The 27,496-nt window shown below is 39.6% G+C and overlaps 1 protein-coding gene across 11 annotated transcripts in view; it reads left to right on the forward strand.

The window, feature by feature from the left end:
- The window catches only part of PIKFYVE (phosphoinositide kinase, FYVE-type zinc finger containing), a 117,511-nt gene that overhangs the window by 40,845 nt on the left and 49,170 nt on the right, over positions 1-27,496 (forward strand). For 9 of the 11 annotated variants that reach the window (XM_067470230.1, XM_067470239.1, XM_067470233.1 and 6 more), the window contains 13 exons: positions 2,417-2,564; positions 3,020-3,187; positions 11,680-11,742; positions 13,456-13,585; positions 14,014-14,194; positions 16,066-16,140; positions 17,528-17,635; positions 18,482-18,622; positions 20,984-21,110; positions 23,285-24,450; positions 24,666-24,766; positions 25,269-25,340; positions 27,241-27,412. In XM_067470230.1, coding sequence (XP_067326331.1) covers positions 2,417-2,564; positions 3,020-3,187; positions 11,680-11,742; positions 13,456-13,585; positions 14,014-14,194; positions 16,066-16,140; positions 17,528-17,635; positions 18,482-18,622; positions 20,984-21,110; positions 23,285-24,450; positions 24,666-24,766; positions 25,269-25,340; positions 27,241-27,412 — 2,652 coding nt within the window. The remainder of the gene's footprint in view (positions 1-2,416; positions 2,565-3,019; positions 3,188-11,679; positions 11,743-13,455; positions 13,586-14,013; positions 14,195-16,065; positions 16,141-17,527; positions 17,636-18,481; positions 18,623-20,983; positions 21,111-23,284; positions 24,451-24,665; positions 24,767-25,268; positions 25,341-27,240; positions 27,413-27,496) is intronic. The other 2 variants (XM_067470244.1, XM_067470245.1) reach the window with 1 other exon arrangement.

Below are 27,496 nucleotides of genomic sequence, written 5' to 3' on the forward strand. Positions count from 1 at the left end.
GATGTAGACAAATCTGAGATGCATTTAGAGGTCGAAAATAAACCTTTTTGCATGAGCTAATCATGTTATGATCATCCTGCTTATTACTCATCGGTTCATAGACTTATAATATATGAATATAAATTTTAATTTATATCCTAATCTAATGTAAACATGTTATTGATGTGGACAGATTATTGTAAGGTGGGATTCTATTCTGGTCGCTGACTGTAAATAAAGATAGATAGATAGATAGATAGATAGATAGATAGATAGATAGAGATATAGAGATATAGATATATATAATGTATATATAGGGAGGGGGATAGATTTCTGTGTGACATTTTTAAACTTTGTTTACTTACATTTTTAATGTGCACATTATAATCTTATTTATAGCAACATTTTATATCATCTATATTTTAAAATAGCCTGTTTTAAAACACTTTCAGGTTTTTTTCTCTTTCATTTTTATGTCTATAGATTTTTAGATTTCCCCTCTAAAAATACAAAATGCAATCTGTCCCTTTTTCCCCTAACTTTATCCTGTGTGTGTGTTTTTTTTTAATTTGGGAACATCTGTCTAGAAATCTCTAGGTCCTCCAGCACAACTCTTATGGTCAACTTCCAACTTCCAGCACAAATTGAACATAAAGAGTTGCACTGAAGGACCTAGATCAGTGGTTCTCAACCTGGGGTCCCCAGATGTTTTTGGCCTTCAACTCCCAGAAATCCTAACAGCTGGTAAACTGGCTGGGATTTCTAGGAGTTTTAGGCCAAAAACATCTGGGGACCCCAGGTTGAGAACCACTGACCTAGAGATTTCTAGAGATAATATATATATAAAACACTATGTAACAAAATTTTAAAAATTGTTTGAAAGTGTTGTTCCTGTTTAATTGTGTGGTACTTACTTTGAAAATAGTTGATGAACTCCAGAAACTTGGTTTTTGTGGTTGCCACAAACTATTTTGGATTGGTTGAGACTCGAGATAATTCATTGAAAAACTATAGCAAAATGTGCTGCAAAATGTATTGTCGAAGGCTTTCATGGCCGGAATCACTCAGTTCTTGTGGGTTTTTTCGGGCTATATGGCCATGTTCTAGAGGCATTTCTCCTGACGTTTCGCCTGCATCTATGGCAGGCATCCTCAGAGGGTGAGGTCTGGAGCTGGGAAAAAGGGGGGTTTATATATCTGTGGAAAGACCAGGGTGAGACAAAAGGCTACTGTAAGATGGGCTAGGTGTGAATCTTTTCAATTGACCACCTTGATTAGCATACAATGGGCTGACTGTGCCTGGAGCAAACTCTTAATGAAAGGTGATTAGATGTCCCTGCCTGTTTTTCTCTCTGTTGTTTTAATTTTAGAATTTTTTAAAACTGGTAGCCAAATTTTGTTCATTTTCATGGTTTCTTCCTTTCTGTTGAAATTGTCCACATGTTTGTGGATTTCAATGGCTTCTCTGTGTAGCCTGACATGGTGGTTGTGAGAGTGGTCCAGCATTTTTGTGTTCTCAAATAGAATGCTGTGTCCAGGTTGGTTCATCAGGTGCTCTGCTATGGCTGATTTCTCTGGTTGGAGTAGTCTGCAGTGCCTGCAGGAACATGAAAGGCACTGCAGACTACTCCAACCAGAGAAATCAGCCATAGCAGAGCACCTGATGAACCAACCTGGACACAGCATATTATTTGAGAACACAAAAATGCTGGACCACTCTCACAACCACCATGTCAGGCTACACAGAGAAGCCATTGAAATCCACAAACATGTGGACAATTTCAACAGAAAGGAAGAAACCATGAAAATGAACAAAATTTGGCTACCAGTTTTAAAAAATTCTAAAATTAAAACAACAGAGAGAAAAACAGGCAGGGACATCTAATCACCTTTCATTAAGAGTTTGCTCCAGGCACAGTCAGCCCATTGTATGCTAATCAAGGTGGTCAATTGAAAAGATTCACACCTAGCCCATCTTACAGTAGCCTTTTGTCTCACCCTGGTCTTTCCACAGATATATAAACCCCCCTTTTTCCCAGCTCCAGACCTCACCCTCTGAGGATGCCTGCCATAGATGCAGGCGAAACGTCAGGAGAAATGCCTCTAGAACATGGCCATATAGCCCGAAAAAAACCCACAAGAACTGTGTGCTGCAAAATGTCCTGCAAAAACGAAGTTTTCACAGTTTAATAAACTTATTTTCATGTTTTTATGGTAGAACAAATTAGGAAATGATATTTATAACCCAGGAACAAAAATGGTGTTACAGGGTGTAATCAAGTCCATGAATAATCAAAGTCAAACCCACAATCTGGAAGACAGAATGATAAAATCAGATATACCTCTTTGAGAAAACTGTTCTTTCTCCAAGGATGGTAACATGCTAAGTGAGACTAATGAAGGAAAATGTCTATTTTCTTTCCCATATAACCGTACAGAGTACAGAATTTTCTGAAACTCCTTCTCCAGACAGTGACTCTGTCAACTCTGTGGAGGGCCATTCTGAGCCGTCCTGGTTCAAGGACATCAAGTTTGATGACAGCGACACAGAACAGATTGCAGAAGAAGGCGATGACAACTTGACCAGTGAGTTTCTGTATCCTCTCCTGAGGATACCAGTCTTAATGGCATGTAAACGTTTGGCTTCGCTCTGCTTGCTGTGGTGTAGAAGTGAAAGCCTTTTTTCTAATCCTTCTAAATAGATGCAGTATTTTCTGAGTGACTTATTTGATAGATACTCCCCCCCCTTCCAAAAATGTAGTTATTGGCATGACTTTTAAAAGCCATTCCACTTCAAAAAGAAAGGAAATGGGGGAAAGGCAAAGCAAATGGCTTCAAATGGCCTTCTTCGGAATCCTTTAAAAGCCACGTGACACAAGCAGATGAAAATACTGTTTCTTCTCTTCTCTTCAGCATTGCACACTGGGCTTTTTAAAAATTAAGATCATTTCTCTCCTTTTCTTGAAACCCTCATGAATACTTGTTATTTGAACCTGCCCTTTCCTCCCTGTATCTCTTCCCCTCTCACTCAAATCTAAAAGATTCTGCCAGCCCTAGCAAGCGCACCTCAGTCAGCAGCTTCCAGTCTGCCATGGACAGCGACTCAGCCGCTTCCATCAGCCTGAACGTGGAGCTGGACAACGTCAACTTCCATATCAAGAAGCACTCCAAGTACCCACATGTGCCCCCTCACCCTGCCGACCAGAAAGGTATGAGGCCGTTACCACTTGGAGTCGCACACGGTAGAAAGCAGGGCTCGGAGAACTATTTGTCTGAACTCTAGCTCCTGCTGTCAGTCCCCTGCTTGGTCCTTTTTGCTCTCCTGTCTTCTTGCCCCAACTGGGATTGCTATAAACTGTGAGCTCATCAGGATAGTATGTTACAAATTAATTTCTCAGCTCCTCTGACAAATTTCCTTGGGCTATGTAGATATGTTTTCAGAACATCTACACTATTCTTCCATTAATACTGGACACAACTGTAAGATGAGGAGGGCCCCTTGAGGTGAAAGAGCCATAATGTGGGTAAAATACTGGCATGAAGCATTCCAGGTCATTGCCATTCAGTACTGTGCCACATCCAATTATCTGTCAGGTAATTTTGAGTTCCCCACGCTTAGGTGCATCTACACTGTAGAACTAATGCAGTTTGACTCCACTACAAATGCCACAGCTCAATGCTATGGAATTATGGTAGCTGTAGTTTTCCAAGGTCTTGAGCCTTCTCTGCCAAATAGTGCTGGTGCCTCATCAAACTACAATTCACATGATTGCATAGCCTTGAGGCATAGTGGTTAAAGAGGTGTCAAACTGCACTCATTCTGCAGTGTAGATGCACGTTCAGTGTCCTCCTGATATGTTGGACTATGGGTCCTTCCAAACAGGCCCTACATCCCAGGATCCGATGTTTATCCCAGATTATCTGGCAGTGGGGACTCATATAATCCAGTTTAAAGCGGAAAACCTGGGATCAGATCCTAGGATGTAGGGCCTGTCTGCCCTTCACCGCTCTTCATGCCATGTCAGTTGACCAGTGTCAGTTGGTGTGATGGGACTTGGTCTAATATGAACAGTTTTAAGATAGTAAATTGGGGAGGGTGGCCTTATACAGTAATGAAATTATGCATTTAATACCACCTAGTGAGTTTCTTAATGCAACAGTTCTATATATAGCAGTGCCTGTTTAGAACTACATCTGTTATTTATTTATTTATATACCGTATTTATATACCGCTCTTCTCAGCCTGAAGGCGACTCAAGGCGGTTTACAGTCGGCACAGTTTATTCTGGTTTGTGTAATGGTATAAAAGCATATAGACGACTAATTTTAAAAATATACCAATTCCTGCTCCCCCCCCCTTCCCCCTCTACCCAAGCACCAAACCTCATAGTGATATTGCAGCGAAGTCTGACCTTTTCATCTTCCTTGTTTCCTTTGACATTACTTCCTGATAAAAGCCACAAAGGAGTTTAGGGGATTTTCTCTTTCTAAACGGAAGTATGTAAAAGAAGGTAAATTTGCCTGCGGCTACGGTTGTTCATAAATGCCATTATAAAAAGAAAAAAAAACCTAACAAGTGCAGCTTTTAAAGTTACTATTTCAGTGTATGGCTTGAACTATCAGTGCATAATAACATGCAACAGCTCTGCTTACTAAAATAAAATAAAAAGTTGCTGTGGGTTGGGACTAATATGAAATAACCATAGTACTAGAAGCTCTTCTTTTGCTTATGAATTAACAGTCTCTTGTATTTCTGCTAATATTGCATGCCAGTTATGTGTACACCTGAAAAGGCCCCTTGGTGGTCAACAAGAGGGGAAGGAACATAAGCATTTAGTACTGTACACCTTTCCAAAATGTTGGCAGGTCAGTTCACCATTGTTTGTTTTTGGAAATGGTACATCCATTTCTACCTCTGCCTGGCCTTTACTCATTGATTCAGACACATTTCCTGACATGTAGGTCACAAAGTGTGAAGGGTGCGGCTTCTTTCATTCATCGTACATGGTAATCAAGAACAGTTTTGGCTATTCTTTGCTTTGCCATGAGATAGTAATAAGTTAGCCTGTGATGTCCCTTCCACCCACCCACTTCCTGTGGAGCTTCTTTTTTTAGATACATCTCAGTTGAGTGCCATTAATTATTTTCCCCACAGGTGTGAAAAATGTGATAATAGTATAATAGTTTATTGAAAATCTACCCAGAGTTTGGCACTTTCTCTTTCATAATAAGAACTACAAATATTGTGTTGTTGAAGGCTTTTATGGATGGAATCACTGGGTTGCTGTGAGTTTTCTGGGCTGTATGGCCATGTTCCAGAAGCATTCTCTCCTGATGTTTTGTCCACATTTATGGCAGGCATTCTCAGAGATTGGGAGGTCTATTGGAAACTGGGCAAGTGAGGTTTCTATATCTGTGGAATGTCTAGGGTGGGAGAAAGAACTCTTGTCTGTTTAAGGCAGTGGTTCTCAACCTGTGGGTTCCCAGATGTTTTGGTCTTCAACTCCCAGACATCTTAACAGCTGGTAAACTGGCTGGGATTTCTGGGAGTTGTAGGCCAAAACACCTGGGGACCCAAAGGTTGAGAACCACTGGTTTAAGGCAGGTCTGAATGTTGCAATTGACCAGCTTGATTAGTATGTGATACTCTTGTAGCTTCAAAGCCTGGCTGGTTTACTGCCTGGGGATTCTTTGTTGGGAGGTGCTTGCTGGCCCTGATGGATTCTTGTCTGAAATTCCCGTTTTTTGAGTATTCCTCTTTATTTACTGACCTGATTTTAGAGTGTTTTTAAAATACTGGTAGCCATATTTTGTTTATTTTCATGGTTTCCTCCTTTCTGTTGAAATTGTCCATATGCTTGTGTATTTCAATGGCTTCTCTGTGTAGTCTGACATGGTGGTTGTTGGAGTGGTCCAGCATTTCTGTGTTCTTAAATAATATGCTGTGTCCAGGTTGGTTCATCAGGTGCTCTGTTATAGTTGACTTCTCAGGTTGAATTTGTCTGCAGTGCCTTTCACCCTAACTTGCCTAGTTTCCAACAGACTTCACAATCTCTGAGGATGCTTGCCATTGATGTAGACAAAACGTCAGGAGAGAATGCTTCTGGACCATGGACATACAGCCCAGAAAACTCAGCAACCCAGTATAAATATTTTTGGGAAGTGCAGAACATAGAGAAGTCCTTGGCTGTGCTTCACTGGGGGAGCCAATAAACTGGCAGAGGACAGGGCACAGGGGTGCCTATAGTGTAGCATTCAAATTGTCCTCGTCTTAAAAGCCAGACTGGCACTAACACTGGTGTCATTCTGACACCAATTCAAAATATGCCTTTTTATTAGAGCCTTTGTTTTTTTAAAATATTTTTTTATTGATTTATCACATTTATTACATACTATTGCATTTTGTACATCAGCCTCTTTAACATGTTGTTTTATTGTTTTGCTTTGACATTTCCCCCCCTTTTCTCTTTTTTTCCTTTTTATTAGAGCCTTTGGTTCTTAATTATTTCAATCCTAATTTGCACATGTTATGGTTTATGTTACTTTAAGATAGTTTTTACCTTGTTTCAGATTGCCATGTGAAACAAGGTGTTAAATGGTTCTAGCCCTTTTAAATCATTCTTATTACATTAAATTGTTCTAAACAGATATGATTGTTTTTGCTCTGAGAGTCTCACATATAGGGTGGGGTATAAATATTTTAATTAGCATATTTCAAAAAAATAAGGTTGAAGGTATATCAATATTGAGGCTTTTCTTTGTCTGTCCATTTGCAAAAGCACTCTAATGAGATTGCTTCAACTTCACCCTACCCCAGAATGTTTTTTGAACTTTTATAAAGAGAGATAGTGGACTCCAGCTGTAGTCTGAGCAGTCCCGACAAGGAGTAAATATAGATTCTAGGGTAGGGTGCAGTTGCCTTATGAATTTTTACTTAAATTATAAATTGAAATTCAAGAAAATGTGAGATACAGGAAGTCTCAAACAAGATAGATGTTGTAGGTTTGTTCGTAAAGTGAATTTGCATGAAGATTTTAAGTGTACCTCCAGCCAAGAATACACACACACACACACACACACACACACACACAAGCTTTGGATAGCATAGGGAAGGGTTAACACCCCTGTAGAGTTTGTTTTGCTGTGTGTTCAGAAGATTCCCCTTCACTTTCCATCCCTGTGAGAATTGGATTTTGACAAATGTGGCTTGTTGTGGAAACAAGGATTGATAACCAAGCTACAGTGGAGACACATTTCCCCCATGATAACTCTTCCAGGAGTTAATTTCCTTTCCAAAGTAGATTTTTCTTACTTCCTGTTGCCTTACCCCCATTTATGATGGAGATGGGACTGAGACAAGGGCCTCTCATGAAGATCTCAGAGCCATTTGTAAGTTGGATGTTTGGAACTCGGGGAATGCATGTATAAGCAAAATAATCAACATGGTGTAGTAGTTTGAATGTCAGATCAGGAACATGAAAGCCCAGAGTTCACCAAGTGGCCTTGGTCAAGTCACGTTCTTTGAGCTCTAGAAGAAGGCAAAAGCAACTCCCCCTGAAAATGTCTTGCCAAGAAAACCCTGCAGTAATTTTGCCTTAGGGTTGCCATAAAGCAGATACAACTTGATACAGTGGCATGAGATAGGCCACATGTGTCAAACTCAAGACACACAGGCTGAATCCAGCCCATCATTTTCTGTATGTGACCCTCCAGTTGGACTACAACTCCTATATTCCTCATCATTACGCATTATGAACAGAACTGATGAGAATTGTGATACAGTGACATTTGGGAGGCTGGCATTTGTTTTTGTTTTTTTAGTCAGGATAGTGAGGTTTGAAGGGTTGTGGATATGATGTCTGACTTGAAAATGTCCTTTAACCTTTCCCCATGTGTTGTTGTGTTGCAATTCCTATTAACCTTAGTGTGCATGGCAGGTGGGAGTTGTCTTTCATCATCTGGAGACACAAATTTGGTAAAAACTAAAGAGCACCAATCACTATGTAAAAACATTTATAGTTGGTCCTCTGTTTTCACGGACTGTCAATCCATGGATTCGGTGGCCCTTTGAAGGCGACCATAAGGCTGACGTGGCCCTTGATGAAAATGAGTTTGACATCCCTGAGTCAGGCTGTGAAAATACAAAGACATTTTGTAGTTAAGGGAAATGGTTTTATCTAAATTTAGCACCAAATAGTCATAGCCTGAATAAATAAGGGGGTGGTTCAATGTTCTTCTTCTTGGCCATCCATTTATTTAATGGATTTTAAATTATTTTTGCGAGACAGTTCACATTAGTTAGTAAAACAATTATAGGACTACTTTTCTAAAAGAACAACACTAACCTAAAACCTAAGAAACAGTTGAATAAAAATGTGCCAATCCTGGGCTTCAGAAATGGCCCATTTCTGGAAAGGAGAAGGAGAATCTTCGTGCTCTAGATGTTTTGCTGAGGTTGTTTGGCTGACCGCATCTCCTTGTCCAAGGCTGCCCGGGCCCTGAGTCTTCAGGAGAGGTCTTTTTCTTGGTCCCATCTCCATTGCAAGCTCAGTTGGTGAGAACGAGAGGGAGGGCCTTCCTTCTCTGTGGCTGCCCCTCAATTCTGGGGCTCCTTCCTTCTCAGGAAAGCCAGAAAGGACCCTGTTGTCCTTCTGTTTTATTCAGGCTGGCTTTTAAGAAGAAGGTTTATCAATTCAAGTGGGCTGAAATATCTAGTGGTTATCAGGTTTCTTCCCCTGCTATTCTATGGAGAACTGAAATCCATAGCATAAGAATAAGAACTCAGGTTTTTTTTTTAATATCCAACAGCTAAAGAATAGTTATGCCAATATTTTGAGGTTGTAGCTCAGAAAGTGATCCTATAATCACATTGTTTTACAATACTGCAGTTCTAATTTGAATATGCTGTGCAAGCCAACAGTATTTTCCTTTTAGCTGACATATAGCGGACCTGGAAAGCTTTCAGATTAAAAATGCCTTCATCAAGGGAGAAAGGCTAAGAGCTACTAAGTAGTAATCACTAGCTTTGCCCAACCTTTGTGCCAGTCCTTTGCTAGCCAAGGGACATCATTCACAGCTTTCTCCTCCCCTGTGCGTTTAGTATATCTGCAATGTACAATGCAGGGGATGAAGTTCAAATTGTGCACAGGGCTGCCTATATCAGTGGAGAAAACACTGATATCTCTGCAGCCCTTTAAAAGTTTTACATACATGTTTCAACTTCACTTGCACGTTTTCTGAGTGCCAGAACAGGATTGATCCCCAGGAGATAAAGATTGAGCAGAACCAGGGATGTTCATGTGATGATGGTAGTGTTTACTCTGTCATTTTTTTCATGGTGTTGGAGAAACATTTTCAAAATGTACTTTTTACCACTTTTCACTAGACTGTCCCTAGTATGCCTCTATGAGGTTCCAAAATATCTAAAAATTGGAGATTGGGTGTATTGTTTTTGTAGCAAGGTGATGGGAGTATGTCTCTCTGTCACAGAGGATTGGCAAATATTTCTGTAAGACCATAGTGTTGGAGAGATAGAAGGCCACAGTGTCCTGTCTTCATCTCTCATTTCTCCTTATTGCCCTACTTCTGTCACATAAATTATCATAGCTGAGGCAGAGGCTCCTATAGTAGCAGTGTGTGTTAGTTTCTCCAATTCTACATCATGTTCATAGATACGGCTGTTGTACAGACAATACACAAAAAGGGCACCAGAGGTGCTTTATGGCTCCTGGTAGTGGTGAAAGAGGAAATGATTCATGTTGCTGGTGTTTAAATGAGATCTGTCTGGTGTATTTTTCTCTGAAGAGAGGTGTGTCTGGAGACTGTGGATTAGTCTTCCTCTTCTCTATGCCTTTCTATGCCTTATAATGCAAGCATGAGATGGTGAGGCATTAAGTCCCATGCACCACACCATTTAGCATCTTTATATCATGGAGGAATATTCCTACAATCTGAGGAGACAGATCAGTACGAGAAGGAAAATCCTTCAGATACTCTTAGCTTTTTCTCCCTATCAGCCACACACAGTCTGTTGGAGCACTATCCCGCAAGTGAAAGACTTTTAGTGAATTCAGAAATTTACTCCTATCTTGTGGCATATTAGTTGACCCTAAAATGGTACTGACAAACTTCCATTTTCTCTTAATAGAGCAATGAGTTGTCAATGCCTTTTGTTCAGTGAAATAGTTTTTGGAATAAAAAACATTATGACCGAAATCTGTGGAAATCATTGATTTTGAGGTAATTGCACCCATTTTGAACCTGATCGCTTTTTGAAGCAAGAAATGAGCAATGTATTAAAAGTGATGCTGTTAGATGCTCATCTTTGAAATAAGTATTTAAAAATTAGAGAACGGATGCTGAAATCTCCACTTGCAGTTGTATTTAAAGTGTGAACCATGCCATTATTTTATTTTCCTAACTTGAGAAAAAAAAAATGGAATTGGAATTGGAAATTGGAAACAGTGACTGCCTTTTGGATTTTAATTAATTTTATAGGACTGTTTAGGGCTATATATCTCTGTAAATCTAGATAGCCTGTGTAGTGGTTTGAGTATTGGGTGATGTTTCTCATTGTGTGCTTTCACATAATTTCTGACTTGTATGTATCCTAAAGCTAATCTATTGTGGGATTTTCTTGGCAAGATTTTTTTTCCCCAGAGGGAGTTAACCTTTGCCTTTCACTGAGGCTGAGCAAGGTCAACAAATGGTTTTCCATAGGTGAGCAAGGTTTGAACCCTCTTTTCCAGAGTCATACTCCAAAACTTAGACTACTACACCACACTGGTTCTTTAGTTCACCTTAAGGTAACCATACATCTAAATCAAACAGAGAGGACACAACTATTACTGAGAAATCAGAGAGGATATGGGAAGGGGCTAGTGGTAGGGAACAGCCCATGTTGCTTTTCATCATTTGTGGACTTGTTCCAAAATGGATCAAAATGACATTCTGAATTTGGGTGAGAGACTATCGTGCTAAATCTGGGCGCATTTAGGAAGGCCTGTAAACTAATAGTCATGCCACTCAGGGAGGACTTTTGCAGCTTCAGTCAGTTAGCCTTCAGTCCATTAGTTGAACATTCACCCTGCTCCCTGATCAGACATCTGTTGGTTACTAATTGTGACTACCCCAAACTGAAAGACATATTTTGAGATAATAACCAAGACCAATTAGCTGTGTATCTGTTTCTCAGGCGTTGCATCTTGCTATATGTCAGTTGCTTTTTAATGGGAGCGTGGGCACTAATGAGACTACCTTTACCCCTAGCAAGAGTGTTCAAGAGTGTAGCGTTGCAATTTATTTTTAAAAAATAAGGGTGTTCAGCTTGCCAATCCTTGCTTGGTAAGTTGAGCTCCGCATCAGGGATACTGTTAAACAAACTGGACACAGGAGACATGTATAAATTGGCAAATTGCTTCTGTTTGGTTTTACTTTCATGCCAAGCTGGCTCCGTAACAGTGTAATACTGTATTTGGCAGCCATGCCTTCACAGCGATAGATGAAAGAAGAACGAGACCATCCTCTGGGCCTGAGCTTCTTGGAAGTGTTTCTACAACAGTGACTAAATCTATGGCCTGAGTCATCTCTCTTTTTTCTCTTTCTGTGTGGGTGTGTAAGCAATATAATTACCGTGCCTTGCTAGCATCGTCTGTCATTTTTCTTTTTCCCCTCCCATCTCCATACTTTGTTCTCCTTTCAGAGTACTTGATTGCCGACAACGGAGGACAGCAAATGATCTCAATAAGCGACGCTTTTATCAAAGGTGAGTTAATGGGAGAAAGCCCCCCCCCCCTCACTCCAGTCCCAGAGTTAGAAAATGCCGAGTGAATATTTCTCATTTCTTCTCTCCGCTCCCCTGTTTTTGCTAAAGAGTTGGAACATTTTAAATTAGAGCACATGTAGCCTCCCTCAAAACTTTGAACAAAGCAAAACAACACCCACCTTCCCCCACAGACTTGGATTATTTCTTGTTAGCTGTACCTTCACTTGAGCAAGTTGAGTTTCAGAACCTTGTTTGTGTACACACAAAAAATAAGGCGCTCTAAGAAATGACTCACTCTTGGTGTATACTCCTCCCTCTTGCATAGCATAGCTGAGCTAATGTCTGCTTCTGAGTTGCATCAGGCACTAGGGAGTCAAACGTAGTATAGACCTCTAGGAGATCTATTCTCAACTTTTTAAACTTAGTAAAGTTGTTATGGAGAATAACTGGAAAACCTAGCATGTCTTATGTCATTAAAATATAGCATTTAAAAATATCCATTCTAAAAGACCCACACATACTGATTTTAGGTGCTTAACCAAAGCAAGTAGCTTTGCAAGTGTTTGGAAAAAATATATTTTTACAAAATCCTCCTAAGTACCATGGCACTCACTATGGGGATTTGGATGAGTGTATTCCAACCCCCCCCCCCCCCAAGTTTGAATGTATCACGGGGCATACTTGCAGGGCAATTCTAGAATCTGTTGTCTGAAAAGTTACTTTTTCAAGCTTTGAACTTGACGCTGTTAAAAAAGAAGCTTTCCCATCACATCAGTTACATTTGAAATGAACCTGGGGATGGAAGCCACTAATAATAATAATTATTATTATTATTTATACCCCACCACCATCTCCCCAACGAGGACTCAGGGCAGCTTACATGAGGCCACGCCCAGACAACAAATTGCGGTACAATAAAAAACCAAAACACAAGCAATAGCACAGTAAAATACATAAAACATGTGAATACAATAAGCAATATACAAATGCAATATCCACCAACACAATGACAATGAGCGGGCCGCATGTACAAGATAAAATACTTAAACTCAGGGTGAGATAAAAGAGGAGTAAATTTACGAGGGAGAGCTCAAAAGGAGAGAGGTTAAAAGAGAAACAGGCCTTCATACAAGGGTGGAGTGTACTCCAGGAACAATAGCGTTGAGTGGTGCAGTATTTTAAGGTTGTGTGACTACACTAACTATTGTTGACCATTTGTGTAAACTTTTATTCTGCATTTTGAATCTGTTCTTTTGCTTTAAGGGAATCTCAACGGCTGTGTATTGTTATTTTTTGTCTGCTACCTTTATGAGACCAACTTAAAAATGCATAGCATTTTCTAAAACCAAGAATTTTAGAAAAAAACCTCTTCAACAACATGCCTTAGGGTGGTGGCAAGATTGTGTTGGACTTTCATGATGGCTAGGAGATTCTAGGAATTTTAGCATGGAAAAGGAAGCTTTCCAAGATCTTGTTTAGATGGCTTAAGTCTGGCATAAGACTCAGAAGGGGCATTGATTCTCATGACCATGTCAGCCCTTGAGAAAAGAATGCCATTTATGAAGTAGCAGCATTATGATGGAGATGAGCACCATCCTGCAGTTCGACACGACTAGACTTAATGTCAGGGGAAACCTTTACCTTTACCCTTTACCTGAAAGAAACCTATATATGGATAATAAACTTCTTCTATTTCACCTCATTGTTCTTTAGAGTCTCTATTCAATCGACGAGTTGAAGAAAAATCCAAGGAGTTGTTTTTCACCCCATTGGGCTGGCACCACAGTAATCTGGACCTTCTGAGGGAGGAAAATGGGGAAAAACAAGCCATGGAGAGGTTGCTGTAAGTTGGGTTTGTGGTGTGGAAACAAAGAGCATGAACAGTTATTCTTTGACTGAAGGCTGTACTCCTCATGTAGCATTTCCTGTACAAACTCTAGGAATCTGTCCATATCCTCCTCCCTTTAGTTTAGTGTGCCTATTCTAAAAAAAATATCTGAAAGAACGCATGTCTTGCATGAGGCATGTTCCAGGTAGTAAAACTAGACGTGATTTTATGGGTCTCATGGAAGGCTTAGGACAGTCACTCGAAATCTATGTTTCATTGGTGAAGAAAGAGATGGAGTGTACGTGTGGACGAAATGGGGTCAGAGAAAGGTGATATATCTACAGTAATCTGTAGTAGTATCTGGAAGTAGAAGCAGGGGGTCATATAGTAATTTCCTTTCTTCTGTACATTAACTGGGCTCTTTACATTTGTTTTCTCTGCAGTTCTGCTAATCACAATCATATGATGGCACTGCTTCAGCAGCTGCTATACACTGAATCATTGTCCCTCTCCTGGAGGGATATCATTGTGCCTGTGGTCTGCCAGGTGGTTCAGACCGTTCGACCCGATGTGAAGAACAGAGATGATGACATGGACATCCGCCAGTTTGTCCATATCAAAAAAGTGAGTTTCCACAATATGGAGAGCTGGAAATGAGAGGAAAGAGAAGTAGCCCAAGGCACTAGAGATTAAGATTGTCTGCACACCGCACCTATCTCCAAAAACCTTCCATCTCACCTGTCATGTTCAGCATTTTAAAATTTTAATCATTACATTTGGCCTGGCCTTAGTTTTAAATGTGTCATGGTATTATTGTCTAATGTTTATTGCTATTGTTTTAATGTTTATTGCTTGTTTTATGAGTTTATTTATTGTTGTATTTGTTATGCTGTTGTTTTACTGATGTATTGGGTCTTGTAAGCCGCACCGAGTCCTTTGGGAGATGTTAGCGGGGTATAAATAAAGGATGATGATGATGATGATGATGATGATGATTATTATTATTATTATACGATAATGTCCTCTGCATGACTTGACCTGCTTTTAAGGGACTGACACATTGGTGGACTGAAACCAGATGTCTCACCAAAGAACCATTATGGATGGGTCCATGTGTACATATGGATGGTAGCCCACCAGTAGCTTGATTCTCTTATTTTGTTTTCTAATTTTTTAAAAAAGGATACTTCTGAGTGGTTGGTGGGTAGGATTTGTGTAGTGAGTAAACATATATGTTTAAATGAAATTTTAATCAGATTATTCCTCTGGCATAATAATCAAATTGTTACTCCGTAAGGTTTTTTGTTTACCTTTCTTTAATCAAAAGTGCAATGTATAATTGTGTTAAATTATTTTTCAATTTTCTCTCTCTTTTTTTTATATCCGAGATATAGTCTTGAACAGTGTCACTTTCTTTCATTATAACACTGATCATACCAAAGTCCTACTCTAAGCTTAATTATGAAAACAAAAGTGATATCTGTGTATCAAAAGTTGCATATATTTTAGCTTCATCTGAACATAGGAAAGCAATCAGGAAAATATCAGGGCCAGCTAACACCTCTCAAAAAAGCATTCCCCCAGGCAGGAAGCAGCCGGGCTTTGAAACTAGAAGGCCATTAAATGCTAATCAAGATGGCCAATTGCAACATTCACACTTGCCTCAAGCATCCTGTTCATTCCACAGATATATAAACCCCACTTGCCTAGTTTCCAACAGACATCACAACCTCTGAGGATGCCTGCTATAGATATGGGCAAAATGTCAGGAGAGAATGCTTCTGGAACATGGCCATACAGCCCAAAAACCTCATAGCAACCCAAAGCTACTTTCATTTGAGATATTAATGAGGCATTAATGGTAGCACATTGACTTTGGAGCAGGCCAGAATAAAAGGGAAATTGCACCTGTGGCACTGTATTATCTTTTCTGTCCTCAGCCTTGTCATTATTCTCTTCCTTTACTGTGATAATTATTGAGGCTTCATTCGCAGCTACAAAGGGAATAGCCTATCTTTGAAAAGAAATATTTTGTAGAAGCTCAAAGCACAATGGTGCTAATAGTGTTAGAACAGATGGAAAGAGTGAGTGGTTGTTTGTTTCTGCACACAGTAATGACAGCAGGTCAGTGCTTTGTTATGAAAGAAATGTATTTTCAGTAAAAAAAAAGTTTGATTGTTAGATGAATGTGGTATTCTTGAGAAATGGATTATTTCCTAGGAGAAATATTATAGATCACAACATCTGCTGGATGCTAGTGTGCAAGGGAAAGTGAATTTCTGGAAAGGCTTTAACCCTTGTGAATGGGAGCATAGATAGTGTTTGCAAACTGGAGTGTCTGTGGAGTGTGCCGCTACATGTGCATTTACCTCCTAAATGCCAAAACCTCCATTTCATGTCTTATTTCTGGGTAGGTTCTTAATGCTGTGGGTGGGTTTTGCATTGAAAGAGATTTGCTTCATTCAGTGTACAATGAAATCCTTCGTTTTTGCCAGATTCCAGGTGGAAAGAAGTTTGACTCTATAGTGGTGAATGGCTTTGTATGCACCAAGAACATAGCACATAAAAAGGTATGATGCAGCGACTTCAGCTTGGTAATTTAGCTTCCAGTAGGACCCAAGCAGCATGGTAAAGGGTGATGCGTTCTAGGAATTGCAATTCAAAACAGATGGAAATCCAAAAGTTTGAGTAATGGGGGGGGGGGGGGGGTGTCCTCTCTCTCTCTCTCTCTCTCTCTCTCCCTTGTTTTTGCGTGATGGGCTCCCCTTCATTGGAACATAAAAAGTCGATGAAAAAAGTGCAGAGCCTCCTGGTGCATCTATTTAAATAATAGCACCTGTGAAGAGTCTCCACAAATTGTCTCCTTGGAAATTATAGACCTGTCTTCCTGACAGCTTACTTCTCCGAACGTATCTCACTCTATGTTCTGCCTCGTAAAGATCCACCAGTGAGGCCCTGCTCTTGGTCCCACCGGCCTCGCAAGCATGTCTGGTGGGGACGAGGGACGGGGCCTTCTCGGTGGTGGCCCCCTGCTTATGGAATTTGTTCCCCAGCATGATTAGATCGGCGTCCTCCCTCCTTTCCTTTAGGAAAAAACTGAAATCGTGGTTTTTGAACCCGGCTTTTGGCTAGTAGGCACAACGGCACTTTGGACATTGAACTGGACCATATGATGATTGTTATGATAATGGAAATGGATATGAGTGTATATTTAATGTTATTGTTTTAATCTATTGTGTTTTTATAGTTTTATATTGTTATATTATGATATTGTGGCATCGAATTGCTGCCACTGTTAGCCGCTCTTGAGTACCCCCTTGGGGTTGAGAAGGGCGGGATAAAAATGTTGTAAATAAAATAAATCCCTGCCATGATACTCTCGCTTCACCCTACATCTGGCAGTCATTCTGTGTATGTTTGTGTGTGCACACCCCAGCTGGAAGAGAACTATTGATTTTATCAGGACTAATTTGTGGTGTAAAAACAAACAGAGTCTTCGAGTAACTTCCTTGTTTTCCCTTCTTGTTTTTGGAGTCTTACACAGTGGGGATTATACAGGGAATGTAGGGCTATATCAATGGCCATCCAGTTCATTATTATTTTTTAAAGATGTTTGGGTATGTATGGCTGAGCAGACCTCCAAATAGTATTGCTCTAACTTAGTTCAACCCCAACTACCATTCCCAGTGGTGAGAGATAATGGAAGGTATGGTTGAATTGTTGGCTGCCACAGTCTCCTCTGATTCACAGTGTCTCTGGGAATTCAGGCAAGGATATTGCTCCATCCTAACTTTGAGATGTTGACAATCTGAGACATTTTTCATTCAATGCCTGAGCTTTACCATTGTGCTATAATTATTCCTGTTGTCTTTTCAAAAGGAAAATTGAGCTAAAATACCTGCTCTTCCTTAAAGTATTGCTAAGTAGTAATATATTTCACAACTTCATCTCTTTTAGATGAACTCCTATATTAAAAACCCCAAAATTCTTCTATTGAAGTGCTCCATTGAATATCTCTATCGAGAAGAAACAAAGTTTACATGCATAGATCCCATCGTTCTACAGGTTGGAATGATTTACTTTACTTTGTCCTTTCTGTTCCATAACATTACATCAGAGTCCTAATAAGGTGACCACTTATTATTTCCTAGGAGAAATACTATAGGTCACAACATCTGTTGGACCTATATGCTTGAGTATAAGCCTAGTTTTTCAGCCCTTTTTTTAGGTTGAAGAAGCTCCCCTTGACTTATACTCAAGTCAATGTTATTTATTATTTTACTCCTGTTGTTATTATTATTATTATTACATGTATTATTCTATTCTATTATTATTACATTTATTAATTTAGTCTATTTATTGTTATTATTACATTTCCATTATTTTACTCTATTATTACTGTTATTACATTTCCATTATTTTACTTTATTATTATTATTATTATTATTATTATATTGAGTATTTTCTTTTCTTTATTACTATTGGAAGGATATGTAATAATCTGTTCTGCTGAAAAAATTATTAAGAATCATAGAACCCGTGCAGACTGAAATTGTGATTTTATCTGGGGTGGACAGAGAAGCACTTTAAAAAATAACCACCGTAGCATAGCAGCTTTGTATACTAAAGTAGTCTGTTTCTTAAAATAGCATTTCTGTAATTCCTCTATTTGTTTTGGCCAGTGATTTATTTCCTCAAGTGCTCTCATTTAACTGTATACTGATGGACCCAAACTCCGATGGCATTTACCATTTGAATCCCCATGTGTTTAACGTGAGATCATGGCACTGGTTTTAACTGTGCTGACCTTCAAATCAGCATGTTTCAGTTTGAGGCTTGTGGTCCCTGAAGTACTTCCCTCTCCCTTGTAATACACATCTGATTGCTGCCATTCCTGTTTTGTCACATCAGGAAAGGGAGTTCTTGAAGAACTATGTACAGAGGATTGTGGATGTTAGACCCACTTTGGTCCTGGTGGAAAAAACAGTGTCTCGTATTGCTCAGGACATGCTGCTGGAGCATGGCATCACTTTGGTCATCAATGTTAAGCCTGTAAGTACACAGATTCTAAGCAGCAATTTTATGCCCTCAATTGCTGCTGCATCTTAGATACCCAGTAAACTGCAAATATTCATAGATAAATGGGCTGTTGACCATATATTATTTGCTTTTGATTTGGGCCTAAATATATCTTGATTTTTCTTTGTAAAACCAGTTTGTATTGCATTGCAATTTTCATTCTTTAGTGAGATTCGTATTTCTTTGTTGTAAAAGAGTTGTCATTTTCCAAGTTTGAACAGCACAATAAATAATAATAATAATAATAATAATAATAATAATAATTGCAAAGACTCTGGCACAAGCCAGTAAAAGTGGTCCTAGTGGTGATTGGCACGCTGGGTGCAATGCCTAAAGACTTTGGCCTGCACTTAAACACAATTGGTGCTGACAAGATTACCAGCTGCCAGCTGCAGAAGGCCACCTTACTGGGATCCGCACGCATTATTCGCCGATACATCACACAGTCCTAGACACTTGGGAAGTGTCCGATGTGTAATCCAATACAACAGCCAGCAGAGTGATCTTGTCTGCTGTGGACTCATTTTGTTGTGTTTCTAATAATAATAATAATTATTATTTATAATTAATAATAATTTATTTTTAACCCACCCTCTCTCACCGAGAGAACTCAGGGAGGCTCCCAAAGTAAAAAGGCAAGCATTCAGTGCCAGTACAAAATATTGTATAAGGCCCCTGGTAGCACAGCAGATTAAACTGCTGAGTTGCTGAACATGCTGACCAAAAGGTTGGCAGTTTGAATCTGGGGAGTGGGGTGAGCTCCTGCTGTTAGGCCCAACTTCTACCAACCTAGCAGATCAAAAACATGCAAATGTGAGTAGGTCAATAGGTACAGTTTCTGTGGGAAGGTAATGCCACTCCATGCAGCCATGCTGGCCACATGACCTTGGAGCTGTCTACGCACAATGCCAGCTCTTCGGCTTAGAAATGGATATGAGCACTACCCCCCAGAGTCGGACATGATTAGGCTTAATCTCAGGGGAAACCTTTATCTTTAACTTACAAAACGTAATAGACAATTACTAGACAATTAAACATAAATTAATCATAAATATCATATAAAACATATAAATAAAACATATCAAAAAACAGAATTGCACAGATTAAAATACATATCAAAATATAGTTAAGATAGATTAGATCACAAGGGCTGCGGTTAGCACAGCGGGTTAATCACCAGATATTGTAATTCTTGTTGACCGGAAGACTGACAGTTCGAGCCCCAGGTGGGGTGAGCTCCCATCATCAGCCCTAGCTTCTGTTTACCTAGCAGTTCGAATGTGAGTAGATAAAATAGGTACCACTTTCATGGGGAAGGTAAAAGGTGCCCCTGAAAAAACATGCTGGCAAGATTCAATCAGCAAGGCATCCAAGGGTAATAGTTTAGCCTCTTCCGCATGGAAATTGAAACAAAAGCACCACCCCATGGCTGAGTCGATCACAGCCTCCAGATGCCGGAGATGTAAACAAGCAGGAAGCCTTGCCTCTTACTGTCTGTCTTTGCTGTTAATTGTGTAACGGCATTGAATGCTTGCTATGTATGTTTCTGTAATCAGCTCCGAGTCCTCCAGGGGAGATAGAGTGGAATATAAATAAAGTACATTTATTGTAATATTTGTTTCCACACGACCACCTTGATCCTCGAGGGAAGCCTGCAAACAGCAGCCAATATTCAGGCGCATGTTACATTTAGTTACTAGAGAGTAATCTCTAGCCATTGTGACTAGTAGTCAGATCTACTAGTTTAGCTAATCTCCTTTTAAACAAGGCCAAGCTGGTTGCTGCTAGCTGTGGTACCCAAAAATTCTGGAGCACTTTATCTTGTTGTAATCTTATATTGCTATGTTTTCATTTGTTTTATGTAATTGTGTTGTTATTGTTCATTATTTGCGTTTTCGGTTTTATTTTATGTAATTGTTTTGGGCTTGGCCTCATGTAAGTCGCACTGAGTTCCCATCGGGGAGATGGTGGCGGGGTACAAATAAAGATTATTATTATTATTATTATTATTATTATTATTATTATTATTATTATTATTATTGCCCTCTCTATTTCCATAGTTTTCACCAAAACAAATTCTCATATACTTTAAAAAGAAAGCAAGATAATTTTGTTCAAAAGTGTACAAATGGTTGAATCACGCCTCTGCTGTTACCTGGTGGCCGATCTAGCACTCCGTCATTTTTTGTACTTGGCAAATGCATTGAAATTTGAGAAAGTTATATGATTCTTATTATGGTTTCTGCCCTGCTGTGTAGCCACTTATCCCTTCCTGGATTCAGCTGAGTGAGAGATTAAACGTAAAACGCTTGCTATCTTATCAATGTTTTGCAGCATGTCTTGGACAGGGTAAGTCGGATGACTCAGGGAGATGTATTGATGTCGATGGATCAGCTGCTGACCAAGCCACACCTGGGGACTTGTCACAAGTTTTACATTCAAGTTTTTCAGTTGCCTAATAGTAAGTAAAAGCACAGTGCCATGAATAATGACAGTCAGCTCATGTTTAAGGCATTTCTGTAGCCCATCCTTAATCAGAAAGACCTCAGGGTGCCCTTTTTGTCCTCAGGACAACCCTGGGAGGTAGATATTTTATATTTTGTAATTCATACAGCAACTTTGTAGAAAGGCCAGTATTATTGTCCACCTCCTGGCAAGGCTGAGCATGTCGGTTGCTTGAACCCATTTGGCTTTCATGAGACTAGTATAATCAGATACATCATGAAAGGAGGAGGTGATTGGAAGTCATTTACTTTATATATCATGCATATATGATATCATATAAAGCAGATTTTCCTAGCCTGGTATTCTGAACTCCCCTGATGCTTCAGTAATTTCCATAGTCTCTGGAACTGATAGGAATGGTATCTGGTGGGATTCAAGCTAGGGAAGGCTTATTATAAAACATGTAGTCTGTATAAGGAATCAAGAAGATCTTTTTTGGTTCTACCTTCTTTGGAACTGTGTGTGACTGTCAGTAATTTATTACTGAGGTGCTTTCACTTCAAACAAACTCGGCAGCCTCATGTTCTGCTCACTTAGAGCGGCTTTTTATGTTTATTTACATTTCCCGAACTATATACAAATTCACACTCCTCAGCGTGGCCCATAGAAAGAGAGAATAAGTCATGACGTCTAAGACCAGGTGTCCTCAAACTAAGGCCCGGGGGCCAGATATGGCCCTCCAAGGTCATTTACCCGGCCCTCGCTCAGGGTCAACTTAAGTCTGAAATGACTGGAAAGCACATAACAACAACAACAATCCTATCTCATCAGCCAAAAGCAGGCCCACACTTTCCACCAGGACTGTGGTGAAGCTAGCTGGGAGTTAGCTGCATTAAGGTCATGAGTTCGAAGCCAGCCCGGGTTGGAGTGAATGTCCGACCAATTTGTGCAGCTGAAAGATGGTTGCATCTGTCAAATAAGAAATTTAGGTACCGCCTACGTGGGGAGGCTAATTTAACTAATTTATAATGCCATAAAAATCTCCAGCAAGCCTGCAAAGAATTAGGAAGTACTTCATCAGTGTCACAAATGGACGGTGAAGCAACAGCTCCCCTGGGGCCAGAATACCCTCATGAAAAGTTAAATTGCCTCTGTGTCTGTCTATATATGTCGTGTGTCTATGGCATTGAATGTTTGCCATGTATATGTACATTGTAATCTGCCCTGAGTGCCCTGCGGGGTGAGAAGGGCGGAATATAAGTACTGTAAAATAAATAAATAAATAAATACTGATAAGTTTATATTTGTTAAAATTGTACTTCATTTTAATTATTGCATTGTTTTAAAGTGGTTTTGCACTACAAATAATATATGTGCACTGTGCATAGGAATTCATTCATGGTTTTTTCAAATTATAATCCGGCCCTCCAACAGTTTGAGGGACTGTGACCTGGCCCTCTGTTTAAAAAGTTTGAGGACCCCTATCTAAGACATTTACACTGTGCGTATCAGATCTCATTATTCAAGACAGGAGGAAGTTACACTTTGACGTTTTCTCAGAGTCTAGGCATGTCATGTCCACTCCTCTGTTTTAACCTTTTCATGCTTGGTTTTGGCCACTATATGATTAGCAGAATGGATTTTTTTCCTTTATACATACATATACATTCTCACAGAGACACCCTACTAAATGTCTCTTTGCTGCTGTGTTGGAAGCCAACCGAAGATATTGAATTGCTATTTTTATGTAAGAAAATTTATTTATCTTTTTTTAAGTATCTACCTTTCAGGATTGTGATCTTCCCGAGATGACTTGCAAAATAAAACAGTAAAATTCAATATGAAGTTATAAAATCAACTTAAACTCAATTTTTTAAAAAGCAAGTTCAAATATAAAAATATCAGCTATTTAACAACAGTAGCAAAATGCCATACAATATTTTCAGACAAAAGACAGAACAATATAAGTTCTTAAAGCCCTGGGAAAGCATGATAAACGGAGCCTAGCAGTTGGACCTAGCAATGTCTATGTCAGGAGGGAATGCTAAAGTCCAATCTTTAGATTGGGGAAGACTGGTTATTTTCTGAATAGGGTTTGAACCCATTTATAACCCCAAGACATGGACCAGAAATGAGGCAAGGTAAATCTTCCCCACAGGTGATAGTGTAAGCATTTTTCTCTTTTTTCAGGTCAAACAAAAACATTGATGTTTTTTGAAGGCTGCCCACAGCACCTGGGTTGCACCATCAAGCTGCGTGGTGCAGGGGATTATGAACTGGCTCGAGTGAAGGAGATTCTCATTTTTATGATTTGTGTGGCTTACCATTCCCAGTTGGAGATCTCGTTCCTGATGGATGAATTCGCCATGCCCCCCATGTTGGCCAAAAACATTTCCTTTCACTCCCTGATTGAAGGCCAGGGAGAAGATAGTGGACAGCAAGACCAGTCAAAAACTATTGTAGGAAAAGATGTTGACATGGCCTCTGAAAAAATGCCTGTAATCTCTGAATTGCCATCTTTGGATGAGATGAGTTCTATGGAAGAAAGCACATTGGTAGAAGAAGAGAATGGGCAGGATAATAGTGACTTGCAAGATGTTTCTTCCCAGAAGCGACAAGAACAACTCTCGATGGATTCTTCATTCATACCTCCTTTCTTTCCTTCCACATTAATACCAGAGGCTTTGTTGCCCCTCGACCTGATGGACCAACAGCTGGGAACTTTGGACAGTGAGCAGCTGGATAATTTAGCTGGTATGGATGAGTTCCAGGAGCCAAAAGGTCAGATTAGAGAGTTTAGGGACCCTCTGCAAGATGACACCGGGATGTATGTTACAGAAGAGGTGACCTCCTCTGAAGATCGCCTCAAATCTTTCTCTCTAGCATTTAAACAAGAGCTGAAGGATCTTATTCTCTGCATTTCTCCAGTCATCACATTTCGTGAGCCTTTTCTGTTGACAGAGAGGGGCATGAGATGCCCCACAAGGGAGTATTTCCTGGAGCAAGTTTATGTGTCACCTCGGCTCAACAAGGAGTACAAAGAGCTTGATGGCAGGAGGAAGAAACAGTTATTGAGGGATCTGGCTGGCTTGCAAGGAATGAATGGAAATATCCAAGCCAAACCTATCCAGATCTTACCTTCCCATGAACTTGTGAGCACTAGGATTGCAGAGCATATGAACAATAGCCAAAGTCTGGCCAGAATGGTGGCTGATTTCCGGGCCAGAGGAGGAAGGATTGTGCAGAAGGATGCAGATCCCTTTGCCCAGTGTAAGGAGACACCTGAAGTGAAGTTTGGAGCCAGGAGTGGTGATGAAGATGGATTTATTCAGAATGAATCCCTATGGTCACATAAAGTAAGTGAAGTGAAACATCCAAACTCTCTTGTTTGATGCTCTGGGGGGCCTAGTGATGACCTACCTGCATGATTGAGCAAACTAATTCAAAATTATTATTAAGTAAAAAGAGTTGTGGTTTGAGTTGCCCTGGGACTGTGTATGTTATTTTCTGAAATATTGGATTGCTGTGCTTGACATGGCATAATAATTTTTTGTGGGGTTTCTCTCACCAGATAGACTGCCTCAGCCCTGCAAACCATCAGAGGCTCTGTGTCTTGTTCAGCAGCTCTTCAGCCCAATCCAGCAATGCTCCAAGTGCCTGCGTTAGCCCATGGTGTGGAATCAATTCTTATTCTTCTAATTCTCATTTGCTTTTCTGATTAATTTCTATGTGTATTATTATTATTATTATTATTATTATTATTATCATCATCATTTTCCAAATACGTCTGCTGTTATCACAGCTTGCTAAGTTCAATAATTCAGTATTATATTGAATAATGTCATAGTTTGATATATTCTACTACTTGTACTCATTGTACCTAAAGAATAATTTCCCCAAATGTTAAAGCATCCATGCTCTCCTGCTTGTTTTAATAGATATAAGAGAATCATACTGGTTGACTGCAGAAGTTTGCAGAAGACCTAGCTAAGTCTTGGCTGAGCAATATGCTGATAAATACTTCTTTATAATTCCCATTTTAGTGAAAGTGGAGATTCTGTGTAAAGAGTCACACTTTGGAATCTTTAAGGCATTGTCGTGTATTCGATGACTTTGCCCTACAAATGTTCTGAAATGATTTGAAGAATAATTGCTTTATTCCCATTTACTTTAGGATGGTGGTAATGGAGTTTTATGGAAAGAATGACCTCACTTTGGGTGTGTTTTTAGAAAGGTATTGCTTCAGGTGAGAATTATTATCTGACCTAGACTTTGAAACTCTATTGAAAACACAATGCAGTTGGCCCTTCACATTTGCAGGATTGGGATTTCTAGATTGGATTCACAGGGCTTCCTCGCAGAGCTGGTTTGTCGATAGGGTTTACTGTTCCTCCCCCTTTCCTGAACTGGTAGAAGAGGGAGTGATGAGCAGCAGTGACCCCCTTTTCCAACCAGCCCTGGAAGCCTAGGGAGAGTGAAGGAGCAGTGAGCCACCCCACCCATCTGTTCCTTTAAGGAGGCCTTTGTCCACTCCTGAAGATAGTCTCTTTTTCCACTTGTACTCTTAACCCCTGCAAATGTGGAAGGTATTGTAGTTCATTGGAGGATCGATCTTGTTGTTTTAATAGTGCTTTTCACCCCTCTACAGGAAGGATTTTTATTCATTTGTAATGCTTTTTATCCCACTTTTCTTTTTAGAGGACCAATATAGTATGAGATCCACACTTTAGGAAGGTCCATACTTTAGTGGCAGACCTTTCTTTATAGGTAGAAGGTCAAAGGTGTCAGCAGTGTTAGAGAGGCTTTTCTGTACCTATGTCCTTGAAGGATAATAGGCATAGTAAGTGTCAGTGTGATATGGACACAAGAGGTTGTCTGAGTTTATGGCACGACGGTTGTTCGGTTTTATCTTTTTATGCCCATATTTTCTTTGAACTAACTGTTTATTACACTTTGTTGCAGAACTATTATTATTTATTTTTGGAAGCTGATTCAGATGCCCTGTAATGGTGTAGAAATATATATAGATCAGGAGGGTGTGAGGAATGCAAACCAATACATTTGTGAATGATTTGGAATGCTTTTGGCTGAAAAGTTAGTCTGATTATTTAAAAAAAGATTGGGGGAGTTTTTAAGAGGTCAGGGACTCAAAATGCCACATTTGCAAGTGATTCGGGGTGCTTTAGGACAAAAAAAATTGCCCTCTTTAAAATAAAATGGGTCTGGGATCTATAGGGGGCTGAACCTGGGATGCCTAGGGGACATATGTAGGCTGTAACCACACTTTACCCAGACTCAGATTTAAATCATATCATTTGGAGGATGAATAGTGCTATGTTATTGCAGCTGTCCTTTAAGGCTTGGAAAAGGGTGATTGCACATACTTATCGAGTATGTGCTTAATGAGAGAAAGGGGTATAAGTCAGCAAGGGAAACAATGATATTTTGGAATGGTGAAACAACATCAGTTGGTTGGTCCTGGTAGAGGGGGCACAAACTAAGGGTAAGGGGAAGAGGGGGAAAACGGTATAATTATAATGATAAAGAAATACAATATGTATAAGTGGATAAAAGGTGTGTGATAGAGTTATATGTAGCATAAGTTGTAATGCAAATTTAAAAATAATAAGAAATATGATTAAAGATGTTTTTGATGTTTATTTACTGTTAGATTGTATATAATATGACATACTCTTTTGCCTAAGATACTGTAAAAAGAGAGAAGAATGTATGCTTATACATTTTGTTGGACAAATGTATATTAAAAAATTTTTTTTTAAGGAAAAGTGTGATTGTACTAGGCGGAGACTTTAATAACGTTGGTGAAAAATGGACAGTAGAAATATAAAGACTCAGACTTACAGAACAAGCCCTTGTAATATTAAGATAAACCTTAGAATGATGGACAGCATGAAATAAAATAAGGAGAAAGGGTATTATCGAGGAACTTTCTCAACCTGCTGCCTTCCACATCTTTATGACAATTCCCAGAATCTTTCACCATTGGTTATTTGGTTTGTAGAAAGTTGTATTAGAGTCACTTGTAGTTTTAAATTTGACAAATGCTGGTGTGTATAGCATCATATTGTATATGATCACTGAAATCTAAAATATGCTTTTTTTCACCCTTCCTTTGTTGTCCAAAGGCCTTCCTATCAGTGCCCGAGCATGTTCTGTGAAACACCGATGGTGCACCACATCCGTCGTTTTGTTCACGGCCAAGGTTGTGTGCAGATCATATTGAAAGAACTAGACTCTCCAGTGCCTGGTTATCAGCACACTATTCTTACCTACTCCTGGTGCAGAATATGCAAGCAGGTAACAAGATCCTCATTCTGTTGCTGTTTCCCCAAAATCAGTTTTCAAAATTATTGAATCATAAGGAAGATTTTGAGGGCCAAT

Source organism: Anolis sagrei, chromosome 1 (genome assembly GCF_037176765.1).
Source record: "Anolis sagrei isolate rAnoSag1 chromosome 1, rAnoSag1.mat, whole genome shotgun sequence".
Classification (NCBI taxonomy): domain Eukaryota; kingdom Metazoa; phylum Chordata; class Lepidosauria; order Squamata; family Dactyloidae; genus Anolis; species Anolis sagrei.